The sequence below is a fragment of the Chelonoidis abingdonii genome, chromosome 6, assembly GCF_003597395.2.
Source record: "Chelonoidis abingdonii isolate Lonesome George chromosome 6, CheloAbing_2.0, whole genome shotgun sequence".
NCBI lineage: Eukaryota > Metazoa > Chordata > Testudines > Testudinidae > Chelonoidis > Chelonoidis abingdonii.
The window spans coordinates 125,283,773-125,298,623 of record NC_133774.1 but is presented as its reverse complement, the minus strand read 5'-3'; the positions used below and the strand labels follow the sequence as shown (position 1 = coordinate 125,298,623).

At 48.2% G+C, this 14,851-nt stretch overlaps 1 protein-coding gene and 1 long non-coding RNA gene across 4 annotated transcripts; one reads left to right on the top strand and one right to left on the bottom strand.

The window, feature by feature from the left end:
- The first annotated feature begins 305 nt into the window (after window positions 1–305).
- Window positions 306–12,654, top strand: PGAP4 (post-GPI attachment to proteins GalNAc transferase 4). 3 transcript variants are annotated; one of them, XR_012656162.1, is made up of 2 exons: window positions 306–936; window positions 1,619–1,765. XR_012656162.1 is itself a non-coding variant. In XM_032770211.2 (2 exons), exon 2 carries the CDS (start codon window positions 11,302–11,304, stop codon window positions 12,487–12,489), a length of 1,188 nt encoding a protein of 395 aa, XP_032626102.1. In that variant the 5' UTR covers window positions 450–936; window positions 11,177–11,301; the 3' UTR covers window positions 12,490–12,654. The 3 variants fall into 3 exon arrangements, 2 of the variants coding, with proteins under 2 accessions (XP_032626102.1, XP_074923494.1); XM_032770211.2 differs by lacking the exon at window positions 1,619–1,765 and adding an exon at window positions 11,177–12,654 and having other exon boundaries at window positions 450–936; XM_075067393.1 differs by lacking the exons at window positions 306–936; window positions 1,619–1,765 and adding exons at window positions 2,457–2,706; window positions 11,177–12,654.
- On the bottom strand, window positions 6,553–11,177 carry LOC142047006 (uncharacterized). Its single transcript, XR_012656163.1, has 2 exons — window positions 11,025–11,177; window positions 6,553–10,971 (listed from the first exon to the last, which is right to left on the bottom strand). It is a non-coding gene; the product is annotated as an uncharacterized LOC142047006 (long non-coding RNA).
- Window positions 12,655–14,851: the final 2,197 nt, after the last annotated feature.

Below are 14,851 nucleotides of genomic sequence, written 5' to 3'. Positions count from 1 at the left end.
TGAGAGAGATAAGGAGGAGTGAAACTGCAGGCGAGAAGTGAGCAACAAGATAAAATGGATAGCAGAGGCAAGAAGCCTGGTGGGTGGAATATTGTGCTGCTAGGGAACATTGGAAAGGAAAGCGGAGACACCCAGGATTTCCATAAAGCCAGCGGCTCAGGTTTTCAGGATTACTAGCTCTTTCCTTCTCTACATGCTGGGCAAGAATCCAGATGGGAAAACGGATAATTCCTTCTTCCTGTATTTTCCAGCCCAGCTTCTGTGCTATTTTGCTGCTATGGTGAGTTTGCTTTTTGTTATTTTTATACAGGGGTGCCAGGAAGCTTAATGATCTCAAAGGACCGTTGATTTCTCAGATGAAAGGCACTGCCTAGACCGAAAACATTGTATTATGCTCCTGCCAGTTGTACAGCTCCTGTGGAGGAGATATTAGCGGAGGGTTGGGGGAAGGTGGGGGGCAGAAACTTAATGGTTGCAAAAAGCTGTTTTCCTTGAATTAAGATACATAGAGGGACCATCATTCTGGGAACGAACTGCAGTGCGTTCTGATCACTGGGCCAGGGGAAGAGGAGCTGTGGAAGCCCCTGCAGGGACAAGATGGATGTGTTGTGCTTGCTAGAAGGTAGGTGGCCAGGAATGGTGTAATAAAGAAGGGGAAATGGATAATGGTCAGGGCACGGAAGAAGAAGCCTTCTGGAGGAAAATTTAATGACGATCTAGTGTAAGGAACAAGTGACAGCTTCCCAAAACGATTCCTTAAATCAGTCTGAGTGAACGTAGCCCAAATTTCCCAGGACAACATCCCTGTAAGGAGCTTTCTGCCTGTTGGCATCTAAATAACACCTGTGGCGCCGTTGCCTTGGGAGAGACGGGGAAGGGGTGAGGGCAAGAATCAGCTCAGCTGACACTCCCTCCCCTTTGACCGTCATCACCAAGGTAACTGCCATTAAATTCAAGCAATCAGCGCTGTAAGGGTCACATCATGCTACCTGGCAGCGCTCCAGAAGAAGGAAGCACTGGGAAAAACAAGGGCTGAAGTATGAGATGTTTAAAAATTGTTGCATAGGAAGTTTGCAACCACAGTGATTGTATGGTAAGACATAGTGTATATTCTTAATAACAGTGTGTGTGGGGAGGGGATTGGGAGGAATATCTGTAACTGGAACTATTGGTGATGGCTCTCTCTAGTCACTGGGAAAATGGCTTCATGCACAACTTCTGAACTGCCATAAATGCACAGTGATTCAACACCTCAACTAGCATTTGCTGGGAGGACAGGGGAACAAGCTGGTCCACGTTACCATTTCTCAAAGCCTGCTGCTTTGTTGCCTCTCAAATGTGTAAAATATGTGTGTGCACAATGTATTTTCCAGCTGCTCTATTTTTCCCATTCACCCTCCCTTACTAGTTGTAGGGATGGGCCTAAATGGATCAGCGCTCTGCTCCAGAGCCAGTAGCATCATGTTTGCTGTCACTTCTTGCAGGGTGGCGGGGGTGGCACATTGTTTGTTTTATACTCAGGGAAAGGCTGCCCACAGAGCTCTGAATCCTTCTGAGTTGAGGATAAAGAAAATGACCTAATGCTGCTTAAGATTTTCAACTGTCTCATTCAAAATAGGTGACTAATGTTTGCCTCTGAACACTGGCTGGAATCTGGATCCTCGGGTTCATATCTGCTGCATTTGTGCTGTGCTGCTGATCTGTCCTGACTGGAAGCTTTCAGACTTATCAGCAACGGCCTTTGATCACAAGGAAGTGTGTGCCTGAGGCTCCCCGCAGAGGCCAAAGCCCCAGACCCCAGGGCTCCAGCAGCGGGGCTTGGGCAGCGATTTAAAGGGCCTGGGGCTCCCTGCTGCTGTAGCAGCGGCCAGAGCTCCAGGCCCTTTAAATCGACCCTAGGGCTCCCAGCAGCCTCTGCAGCTGGTAGCTCTGGGGGTGATTTAAAGGCCCCGGGGCTCCCAGCCACAGCCGGAGCCCCGGGGCCTTTATATCTTGATTTAGAGGCCTCACCTCTTCCGGTCAAGGCCACACCCCTGCTCAGGACTCCGGGGTACCAGTAAGTCCTTTAGCTTACTTTCACCCCTGGGTGCAGCATTTCCTGAGTGGTGCAGTGATGATCCCATTCTACTGTTTTGCCCCCCAGCCCAACCACTCAAGGCAGGGGAATGGGGAGTTGTACTGCCATGCATGTGGCTAATGCAGAAGTTTTGCTAGTAGTGAGTGTTAAATGCCCAGGGTGTAGGGAGGTAGGAACAGCTCCTCACCTTGTGTGATCCTGGACAAGTCACTACACCCTTCTGATTCCCCTCCTACCTTTTGTCTGTCAGGTTTTGTCTATTTAGGCAGGAAGCTCTTCAGGGCAGGGCTTGTCTTTTCCTATATTTACGTACAGTGCCTAATACAAGGGGGCTCCGATCTCAGTCAGGGCCTCTAGTTGCTATATCACACAAACGATAAAGATTACACCAGGGAGAGGAAACCACCTGTAGGTCTGAAATTCCTGTAGTGCAGAGCAAATGATAGGAGGGCATCTATATGTGATTTGAGAATAAAAGGTGCATCTGTATTTATATTAAAAGTAGAGATGAGCCCATATCAATTTCCATGTTTCAGACATGGGGAAGTTCCCAGGCCATTTCTAATGAAAAGTCCTTGTATTCTTTTTATTCAGGACTTGTCTACACTACAAAATTAAGTTGACTTAAGGTAGGTCGACCTACAGTCACCGCAGTAATTAAATCGGTTCTTCGTGTCCACACTATCCTCCTTCTGTTGGCAGTATGCACCCTCACCAGGTGTGTTTACACCAACTGAAGTGGGGCATTATGGGGCACTGAGAGCTGGAGCCCCAGCCCTTTGGGATGGAGAGTCAGAGCCCCACTGCCTCCAATGTGCTAATCAGCAGAGCTAAGCCAGTATGGAGGAGCTTTTTGGCCACCCGCAAAGCAGATTAACTTCACCCCTGAAGCAAAGGCAGCAACGGGGAAGGAACTATAACTGAGTCATAATTCGGTGGTTAGGCTGCTCCTGGGATGGCATAGTTTACTCAGGGCAAATTGTAAGGGTAACCTCTGGCTACCACACCCATTTTACTCTCACTTATTTAACAGCTTGACTCTGGTTTCACTTCCCTTTTTCAGTACTCTCATTAAGCCTGTTCAAATAGAGGTAAACAAGGTTTAATTCTTCTCTGTTGGTCTAAATGCACTTGTCTAGGCTAAGAAACAAAGCCAGCTTGGACAAAGCACGGCCCTTTCTGACTGTGGAAAATTAGTGTCCCACTGTTGCAGACCAAGCCAAACAAGTTCAACACCTGCCATAAACCAGTCTGGCCAATCGCTAACTCTAGCAGGGGTCAGTCATGCTTTAGGTTTGTCTACATCAGCCTGGTTGAAGTGGCTGGTGAGGGACAGAGAGCAGGGTAACAGTGATAGCAGTCATTCACAGGCCACATTTAACTGACCAGTCTCTAGCTAAGATAGAGTGCTGCTGCCTCAGATATATTTTACTTCTTGTATTTGTAAATAGAGTTTTGCAGAGAAGGCCTAATTTGTTATAACAGCTCAGTTGTCACTTAGGCATCTAAATTAAATGGCCAGATTCTTCACAAGTGCTCAGCACCCAACAGATCCCATTACTTTCAGTGGGAGCAATTGGGTGCTGAGCTCTTCAGAAAGTCTGGCCCAAAAATGATCTCTCCTGACTAATCTCAACTCTATTGGAATTTAGGGTGGAAGTTGCTATACTAGGTCAGACCAGTAGTCCGCATAGTCCAATATCTTGCATCTAGCAATGCTTGAGACCCAAGGCTCCAGCAGAACTTGAAACCCCTAGCTCAGGGGCGGGCAAACTTTTTGGCCTAGGGCCGCATCTGATTTCCAAAATTGTATGGAGGGCTGGTTAGGGGAGGCTGTGCCTCCTCAAACAGCCAGGTGTGGCCCGGTCCCGCCCCCTATTTGACCCCTCCTCTTCTCACCCCCGATGGCCTCCCCCCCAGGACTCCTGCCTCATCCAACACCCCCTGTTCCCTGTCCTCTGACAGCCCCTGGACCTCCCACCACCCCATCCAAACCCCCCTCCTACCTGACTACCCCCTGGGGACCCCTGCCCCATCCAACCACCCCTTCTCCCTGTCCCCTGACTGCCCTTGGAACTCGTGCCCCTGACTGCCCCCTGCCGCCTCGTCTAATCCCCCTCTCCTTCCTGACTGCCCTCCCCACCCTTGCTCCCATTGAACACCCATGTTCCCTGCCCTCTGACTGCCCCCACCCCTATCCACCTCCCTCCCCCTAACTCTCCCCCCAAACTCCCCTGCCCGCTTACTGCCCTGCCTGGAGCATCAGGACAGGCAGCCGTGCCGCCCAGCTGGACCCAGCCATGACACCACACAGCACAGAGCACTGGGTCAGGCCGTGGCTCTGCAGCTGCGCTGCCACCAAAAGCTCGCAGCCCACAGTTCAGAGCACTGTGTTGGCGGTGAGGCGAGCTGAGGCTTTGTGGGAGGGGGAACAGCAGGGGGCCAGCCTCGTGGGCCAGGAGCTCAGGGGCCAGGCAGGAGGGTCCCATGGGCTGGATGTGGCCTGTGGGTCATAGTTTGCTCACCCTTGAGCTAGCTGATGGTGTAAATTGGTACATGAAGTGGGAGAGAGAACAAAGGGAACTCTCTATTTTTCTTATGGGTTTAAGCTGGTCTGCCAGCAGGGATTTTGCAGGTGTAGCCACAACTGTTTACCTCTAAAAGTTCTGTATATTTCAATGGGTTTTAACTACCTGATTTCTGCCTAAATCACCCCACTAAAAATATCACCCCACAGCCAGAACTCATCTGTCTCTAGCAAAGTGGTTAGTAGTTAGGGCTACTAGGCACTGAGCCTGGAATTGAATCTAACGTAGGTGAACCTTGAAACTCCTATGATGCCCGGGGGCTTGGTGGAGATGAAGATTCTGCTCACATGGGTGTAACTGCAGGAGCAGGGCACAAGTCAGACTTTCCCATGAGACAACCTCACATTGCTGCACTCTGTAATCCTAACAGCTGATACTTCCATCACACCTTTTATCCTGAGGCTCTACATATTATGAGCTGGTGAAACCTTGTTTAAGTAGAGTTAAAACCTCACTAAGTTTGATAGGTGTGAACATAGCCTTCAATTAACATAACAGTAAGGAAAAGCACTTACCTAAGACAAAAGGAGTACAGTAAAACCTCAGAGTTACGAACACCAGAGTTACAAAGTGACCGGTCAACCGCACACCTCATTTGGACAGTAGCAATGACAAAAAACAAAACAAACAACCCACAAACAACGCAAAAAAACCCAAATACAATTACAGTACTGTGTTAAATGTCAACTATTAAATGAAAACGGGAGGGGAGTTTTAAAAAAAAGATATGACAAGGTAAGGAAACGTTCTGTGCTTATTTCATTTCAATTAAGGTGATTTTCTTCTGCATTGTAAAGTTTCAAAGCTGTATTAAGACAATGTTCAGTTGTAAACTTTTGAAAGAACCACCATAACGTTTTGTTCAGAGTTACAAACAACCTCCATTCCCAAGGTATGCGGAACTATGAGTTTTTTACTGTATGTGAACCTGCTCAGGAGCTTTTGCTGAATATTGTTTTGGGGCGGTTTGCATGTGGGCATGTGTATAGGCAGAACAGAAAATAAACGAGGAGAGACCGGCGGAAGGAGCAGCTGAAAGCACAGTGTCTGACCCTGGAAGAAGCATGAGGACAGGTTTTTGGGTCAGGAGCACAGGCGGAGAAGATTATTCTTAGTTCTGTTATCAGAAGAAGTTGTTTCTTACTATTTGATTCCTACCGTGTTCAGAGACACAGGACTCTGTATATTCTGTGTAAATAAGCAAAACTGCATCAGAGAAATACCAGTCTGTCACCAATTTCTACTTCTACCTGGAACTTGCCCAGGGCCCCAAACTTTGGCTAGCCGCTTGGGTCAAAAAGGAGTAACAATATGGTTCACAAAGAGAGCTCATCAGGAATGTGGTCACTTTCAGGAGGAACTCTAAAGCAGTGACTTTGGAGAACAGGGTTTGTTATGGTAGGAGGGGAATGGAAGAATAGCTTTTCCAATTAACACATTTTAGGGGGGCAGAGTGGGATTACCCAAGGTGCCATTTAATGGTAAAGAACTAGATTTTGGCCTTGTTTTACATGAGCACGTAGTTGGAAGTAAGGAATCCCTCTGTTGTGGTGACCATATGTGGGCTCCCCACGGAGCAGGTGTGGAGGTGGCAGAACCATGGCTGTCTACTCCTCCACACCAATACAGAGGAGAATGCGCTGCATCCTGAAGAGGGGTGTTACATATGTCTTCCTTCCTCCACCCCCCAGCACAAGTGCAGTCCTGCTAGGCAGGGTGTCTCTGAGCTACCACAGGGGCAGTGTGGACGCTTTACTCCCCCCTGACTTCAGGCTGTGCCTGAGTGGCACAAAGTAGTTCAGAGTAAATGGGGATACGATAATTATGGGAAGGAGATTTGATTTGTACGCAGTGCCACATGTCTGGAAGGATGTGGAGTCATGGGGCTGATAGTCCTTAAAAAAGCGAGCAAGGTCAAGTTATATTTTTCAGCTAAACATTCAGATAAGATATCGATCATAAGCTGAAACGGATACAGAGCTGTACAGGAGTGTGCTTAAAAGTAATATCAGTTGAAAGCATTTACACTGTTACAACAAAAACATACAGCCATTGCACGTGGGGGAGGGTTTAAAAAAATTACAAAATCCAGTCATGCCCTAGATAAATATTTTACTGAAAATGCATTTAAAGTCCATCACAAATATCTCTAAAATCTTAAGGGAAATTACACAGAGGACTTAAAAAGAGTATTTCAGTGAGAACACTGATAACACATCTGAAAAATGGAGGTAATGCCGAAATATGAAGCATTCTAATAAATAGAGAAGAGCCTGAAATAAGAGTCTACATCCAGGTTAATGCCTGAGAGTGGGACCAGAACCAATCTCTAAAAAGTGTGGACTCCAACAACCCTGAACTTTGGGATCTGTCCATTTAAGCGGTTCCACTCACCATTGTAGCCCCCCCTGGCTGAGGGGGTGGGGGTGTCCTTCATTTCTAGCACCTCAGTTGACCATTTCTTTGGCTCTGCAATGGCCTATTTCTGTCTTCCTGTTTCATGGCCCAGCCTTCCAGCCAGGTCATCTCTTTGCAGTTCTGTCTCCTTCCAGCTAAAGAATCCACAGCAACACCCAAATAGAGCTCCTGCTGTCCCTCTCAAGCTATATTGAAGTTCTCTGCTTTCAACCCCCACTCCTGGGCACTGCCGAGTTATTTCTTTGCTCCTTTTCCCCAGTCCTTCCCCTTCCTGGGGACTCTGGCAACTTCTACCAGGGACCTCCCTGCTTCTTTGAGACTCTCCTGCTCCCTGTGGATCTCTATACCCTGCCTTCACCAGACTCTTCCCAGAGAGCTGGCACTTCCATCGCTCCTCTGTCCTAGATGTCCGCTTTTTGACAAAGTTCTTTCTCTATGTAGTCCTCCATGACCCTTTCCCAGCTGGGGTCATTACTGGTGATTAAGCCACCAGATCAGGATCTGCTGGGGGGTAACTGCTAAGTCACAGGTAAGGCTGAGGCTGACTTTCCTTAAAGGGCCCGCTAACCATTGGCAGGCCATTCTAGAGATGATGGGGCCGATCTAGTTCTCTTGGCCCCTTTGACTTGAGTTCCCGCCCCCTATCTCTATATATCCAGGAAACCGCCCCTCTGCTCCCATCTGACTGTGGGACCACCAGTCCCACAAGTTGTGGTGCTTCTCCTCCTCTTTCACCTGTTTATGTCTCGGTGACCCTTCCACTCCTGCTATGTGAACAGGAAGTCAGTATATGGAGCTACAACACAACTTTCCAGGCCAGGAGAAAGATGGAATTGCAAGCATCTCTGCGGTGACTTGCAGGCACAGCGATCTGGGGATGGTACCCTGATGACTGGCTTTGTGTGTATAGCAAGCATCCAAGACAGCGAGACCCTATGCAAGGGTACAGGTCTCAGGGTACCTCTGATTCACCAATCTGTGTTTCATCCAAGCATTTGATGAGCTGGCAGCAGGTCCTGCATTCCTCTCTCTCCCAAATAGTTCAAAGATGCCTTTCCTGAAGGGTGGGTGAAGAACAGGTGGCATCCGCTTCCTGCTCTTCCCTGCCTCAAACAGACCACCCTGATAATGATCATCTTTGGGAGCGGGGACCTGCTCAGACAGGGATTACCTAGTGTGACGAAGTGGGACTGGTTTTAATGTTTCCTCTGAATACTGGGCTGGTGCCTCAGCTCTGGCCGACCCTCTGTCACCTAGCAACTAATGGCCCGGCTCTTCCCCCCTGTAAGGGGATGCTAAAGGTGTGGGAGACAGAGAGATCAGGTGACCCCCTGGCCTAGGAAAGAGACAAAGCCCAGAGAGGATGGGCTGGAGGTGGTTGGGTAGTTTTTGGAAGCTGGCTGGAAAATGGAGGGGAGCCCTGAGGAGGCTCGGGCCTCCCAGCGGGGCGGTGGCCTCCCTGGGGCCCCAGATGGACCTAACTAAAGGGCATCCTGTTGTCTGTACCGGCAAGACCTGTTTTGGACTGTGTTCCTGTCATCTAAATAAACCTCTGTTTTACTGGCTGCATGCGAGTCACATCTGACTGCAAAGTGGAGGTGCAGGACCCTCTGGCTTCCCCAGGATCCTGCCTGGGTGGACTCACTGTGGGAAGCACATGGAGGGGCACATGCTGAATGCTCCCAAGGAGAGACCCAGGAGGTGAAGACATGTGAGCTTCTTGCCTTGAAGATAGTCTGCTCCTAGGGAGAGGAAGCTCCCCAAAGTCCTGACTGGCTTTGCAGTCAGAGCATCGCCCGGGGACTCCATGACACCTAGCACTCAAGTATGTGTTCCTGAAAACTACAGAGTGAGAACAGCTTGCTACAGGCCCACAGCTCCTCTAGCGCTGGCTTCCAGTTTGTTCGGTGGAGGGAGCCTGATTTCCTTCTTCTACGCTGAGAATGTTAATGCCACCATTGATTGTGCTCCCCACCCACAGACGCGGGACCTGATCCTGCAGGGCCTTGCAGACACAAGCAACCCTGCTGATATCAATGGGCCCACACCCATGTATTTGTGCAAGTGAGGCTTTGCAGCATCCGGCCCTTCATGCAAGTGCTCCCTTCAGCACTGTGCCTGACAAACTGAGGAGCAGGGGCAGTACATTCACCAAATTAGCCCAAGATAGCTTCAGAAGTGGACCTCGAGTCCCTCGTGTCCTTGGGCCTTCGGGTCCTCATGCCCTGAGGACTCTGGGCCCATATGCAGAACAGCAGTACAACTCTCTGCTCTAATACCTTGCAAAGCTCATACATTCAACACAATAGGTTATACATAAAACTTTCAGTTTCTTCTCACTGTGTTTCTGTGGGGACTGAACTGTTCAGATTTTAATTTGTTTTCTTTATTTATGTTAATATATAACTGAAAGTAACGTCTGTGAATTATAAAATAGGCATGTTATGCTATAAACATTAGATTATTTGTTTCTTTACCATAGGATTGGACAAATTTATTTAATTAAATTCATTTCTTTAGTTCCTTTTGAGAGTTGAACGTGGTGAGGTTGACCCTGTGCAATCCTTGCTGAAAATCCTTAGAGCCTGATCTCTGGGTCTCCAGCTACTTTTCTATGGGAGTTGGGTTTTTTTAGGCACTGGAGAAGGGCAATGAAATGAACTATAGCACACCAAAGGTTACACTAACTTTGTGTAAACTAGGTGCATTGAGACAGCTGAGTGGGCTAGTGGCAGTCCAGAAGAGTGGGGCAGAGTAGATGGACAAATACTAATTTTTAGGAAGTTAGAGGGGGTTGGTTGGTTCAGCTTTGATTTCAGATGTTTAATGCAAGCTCTTAATTCTAAATCTGAGTTAACTGTTTAATCAGTAGATATATGTAGTTGCTTCTGAGTCTTTGTCTATAATAGCACTTTTGTTGGTAAAACTTTTTCCTCCTTAGTGACGTAGGTTTTGCCAACAAAAGTGCTGGTGTGCACAGCACTGTATTGGCGGGAGATGCTCCCCTACTGACATAGCTGCTGCCACTCATTGGGGTGGTTTAATTATGCCAATGGGAGAGCTCTCTCCTGCCAATGTAGAACAGCTCCACGGGACACCCTACAGTGGCTCAGCTGCAGCAGTACAACTGTGCCGCTATAAGGTCTGCAATGTAGACATAGCTTGAGAGGCTTGATCTGCCTCTTTAAAGTGGTCCAGAAAGAGGGACCAACCTGGGAGCAGGGGATCGGAATTACATTATTTAATAGAAGTAGAGAGAGAATCATGGTTATGTGCCTGAGCCTGGTTCAGACGTTCATTTACTGCCATTGGACTCCACAATGCATTGAACCTCACAGCATTCCAGAGAAGCAAAGAATAAAACAGGTATATGTACTTGTGAAGTCACGACCTACAGAAGAGAAGTACATGTTTCTATCTGGATCGGAAGTATGGTCTCCTGGTTACTGCGCCAGGTTGGGACTCTGGAGATTTGAGTTTAGATCTTGGCTCTGCCACACACTCACCCAGTGACCTTGACCAAGTCATGTAATTTCTCTGTGCCTCAGTTCCTCATCTAGACAGTAGGGTTAATAATGCATTCTTCCACTGAGACTGAGTTGTCTACTTAGATTGCAAGCTCTTTGAGGCAGACACAGATATATGTAGAGCACCCAATACAGTAGGGTCCCAATCTCAGTTGGGGCCTCTACGTGCTTCCATAATAATAATGTTACTAACAAGATCAGAATCCCCAGCAATCTCATGGGACTCTCTAGCCATGGCGTGTGATGTAGTAGCCTCAATGAGCTCAGCGACTCAGGATGGACCCTGGGCTCCTTCCTAAGGCACCCTATTATTTCTTATGCTGTCCCAGTATGGGACCCATTGAGCATGATGCCCAGGGACCTATTCCCACTGCTGTCCCAGTATGGGACCCATTGAGCATGATTCCCAGGGACCTTTTCCCACTGCTGCTTCAGTGGCATGGCATTAATTTCCCCATGAGCTCGTCACAGATTTTTGCTCTCACCAGATTGTTAGGCCTGGAAGTTCTTCCTTTGATACTGGTTGATTTGTGCATATTTTTAAATGTTTCCTTCTTTCTCTGTAGGTTGACTGCATTGGTTGGGCCTCACTTATGTTGCACCACTCATGGCTTGCGACTCCAAACAGAAGCAGAGGAGTGAATGAATTGAGGCCTGAGCACAGGGGGGCCACGCCCTGTATCCAGCAGCCATGCTCCTCCGAGGACTGCGGCTCCATAGGAAGTGGTGCCGTTTTTCCAGTCCCATTACTCAGTTCCTTACCTTAACTGTGGTAACGTTTGGCGTGTTGGCTCCCTTGATTTGCCACCGGCTGCTCCACTCCTATTTTTACGTACGCCGCTGGCATCTGAACCCCATGAGCGAGGAGTTCCTGAAGCAAAACCAGGAGGATGGCCAGACTGCCCTCCGTTACTTTGAGGGCCTGCGGACTCCTAACTCCTTGGAGATCTCAGGTGACAAGTCCCTCAGACCATGGCTGCTCATCACCATCGTCACCGTGCAGAGGCGGAATGAGTTCCACTACGTCCTGCAGGTAGCTTCCCGCTTCCACCGCCTCCTCCAGCAGTGTGGCCCTCGCTGCCAGAGCTACCAGATCTTTATCTGTAATGTGGAGCAGGACCTGGGCAACCACCAGGACGCCAGGCTGTTGGGTAACTTCTTTGCAATGGTCAGCCGCTACAAAAACTGGGAGGACCCCGATGCCGCAGTGAACCAGTTTGAAAAAGAGAAGCGGGACTATGCATTCTGCATGGAGCAGTCGCTGTTGGCCTACAATCCAGAGTACATCCTTCTCGTGGAAGACGATGCTGTTCCCGAAGAGGAGATATTTCCCGTCCTGCAGCACCTGCTGTTGGAACGGCTCTCAAAGCCACACCTCAGAGATGCCCTCTACCTGAAGTTGTACCATCCCGAGCGGCTTCAGCACTATATAAACCCAGAGCCCATGAGGATCCTGGAGTGGCTCGGCCTGGGCATGTTTCTGGGCCCCCTGCTGAGCTTTGTGTACTCCTGGGTGTCTAGCCGCCCAAGCCTTACCTGGCCCATCGTCCTGTTCTTTGCCTTGTACAGCATGGCACTAGCAGAACTGGTGGGTCGCCACTACCTGCTGGAGCTGCGCCGGCTGACCCCTGTGCTCTACAACGTGGTGCCAGTCACCGAGTGCTGCATGCCCGCCATGGTGTTCTCCGCGTCTTCCGCCCACCGTGCCTTAGGTTACCTTCAGGAGCTGCACTGCCGTCCGGGCTTTGCCAAGGACACTGCACTCTACTCTCTGTTGCGCATCAAGGATGAGAGGGCCTACGTGGTAGAGCCCAATTTGGTCAGGCACGTGGGGTTGTTTTCCAGCCTCAGGCCAAATAACGTCCCTAAACTACTGTGACCCACCAAGAACTGCCTTTATGGAAAAACTGGGAGCCAAGGGAGCCTTGTCCTTGGACAGATATATCAGGTGTGACTCCAGAGGTCATGCCAGTTACAACTGTGCTCAGAACTACCAGCGCCACCTAGTGGAGGGAAAGGAAATTTAAAAAGAAGTTTACTGAAACCTATAGCTACATTTATTTTATAATGAAGAAGTGAAAGGAGGGTGGCGGTTTTCAGGGAAGGGGAAGGTTTGCTGCTATCCTTAGTCATTTTTTGGGGGAAACCCCAATACACACACACACACATGCCATTTGCATGTGAATGTGCCTCCTACAGCACTGTCCAACAAACCAGTCTCTGGTATCACAGACCCAAGACAGTTTGGCTGTATCAGCTGATGTTTGAGGTCTCCTTTGTCTTTTTAGCTCCATGTGCCCCCCCACCCGCACTTCTCCTTCCTTACCTACAATGGCCCTATCTCAATTCCTTCCACATTAGTCAATGCTACTCTTGTGGTCACATATCTCTCAGTCTCAAGATACTGGAAATGCTAGCCAGGGTGAGTGCATCAGGGTGACCTAGGAGGAAATATGGAGCTGGAGAATAGCCCTTGTTTCCCCCAAACTTCTCTATATATTATCCCGATGATCTGTTCATCTCCTCAAATAAAAACATGAAGAGACCTTTACAAGAGGCATGATGCATATAACGAGCCCCTTACCCCACATTCTGCACATGGCTCTGGGAAAACATTTCATGCTGCTTCAGCACCTCCACGTCTTCTCCTTTGTGGGTAACACGCCTCTTTCCCCCAAAGCTCTCCTTTCATCTTGGAGCAGAGGATCTGAAACGCAAAGTCCATGTTGTTAGGACACAGATATTCAGGCCTGTCTGCCAAGGCGTATACTTTAAGAATTTAGGTGTATTCTTATCACTTAGCTAGTTATAGAGGTATAAAAGAAAGAATTTAGGTGTATTCTTATCACTTAGCTAGTTATAGAGGTATAAAAGAAAGAATCAAAAATCACTGTCTGGGCCTTCTCTTACTGTAACAGTCTGAGGACCTGATTAGTCACATTGAAATAAGGCAGTCTGAGGCTGTTAGGAAGGTGATCCGATCTATCACCTCCAGAGAAAGGAAAGAGCCTAGAAGATGTAAAAGGAAATTTAGTTCGATAGCATCCTATCTGGCAAGAACTCACTTATCAATAGACACAGCTGGAAAACCCTTATGTCTGTATAGCTGTAGTTGTGAAATCCTCACTTCTGTATTGTTTTGTATGTTTATTTGCATGGTCTTTGTCTGGTTCTGTGATTGTTTCTGTCTGTTGTGTAATTAATTTTGCTGGGTGTATAACGAGGTGGGATATAATTGGTTAAATAACCATGTTACAATATGTTAAAATTGGTTAGTTAAATTTCAGTAAAATGATTGGTTAAGGAATAGCTAAGCAGAATTCAAGTTTTACTATATAGTCTGCAGTCAATCAGGAAGTCGGGAGCAGGGGAAATGGGAACAGGGGATGGGAACAGAAACAGGGACACAGGCAAGGCTCTGTGGTGTCAGAGCTGGGAAGGGGGACACTAAGGAAGGAAACTGGAATCATGCTTGCTGGAAGTTCACCCCAATGAACATCGAATTGTTTGCGCCTTTGGACTTCGGGTATTGTTGCTCTCTGTTCATGCGAGAAGGACCAGGGAAGTGAGAGGGTGAAGGAATAAGCCCCCTAACACATGTTCTTCCCCATTGCTTCAGCCTAGGTTCCCTATGGAGCCAAGAACACTAAAACCAAACAACCTCCCGCTTGCTGTATGTGGCTTGGATTCGCTGGCCCATGCACATACTCACGCACAGCCTCACATCAGAACAACCTTTGAGATTGCACATACAGCTACCTCTCATTGGTGAGGAAGAGCAGATTCCCCATTTAGGCCCTGATCCTGTATCACCGGGAGCTCACTCGTTAACTTTATTGAGTGCAAGCCCTTAAAACTGGCCCTAGATGGGTTGCCACCTATCCTGATTTTCCATAGATTCCACCTGCAGCATAGAGAAGCTCCAGTTTGCTTTGCGCAGCCCAATGAATGATCCAGCATGATCACATTTTTATGGGAAAGGTGAAGGATCAATGCAGCAACATGGTGTCACAGCGCACTTATCTTGCCTCAACTTGCAGTTAGATATAGCTGACAGCTGCAGAAGACACAGTTCGCTGCTCCTACCATGAATAGCTGGGCATGGTCAGATGAGCAAGTTTCAGTAATGTGTCATATTGAAGGAGCCATTTCTAAATACACATGTTAAATAACTAATCTTCTGATCCAACTGGTGGGGAGTTTGGATAGTTTCCAAGAGTTGGCTGCTTTCTAGCTGAACT

Bases quoted from the DNA above. Each gene is read 5' to 3' on its own strand.
- PGAP4 (XM_032770211.2), top strand. From the start codon at position 11,302: ATGCTCCTCCGAGGACTGCGGCTCCATAGGAAGTGGTGCCGTTTTTCC.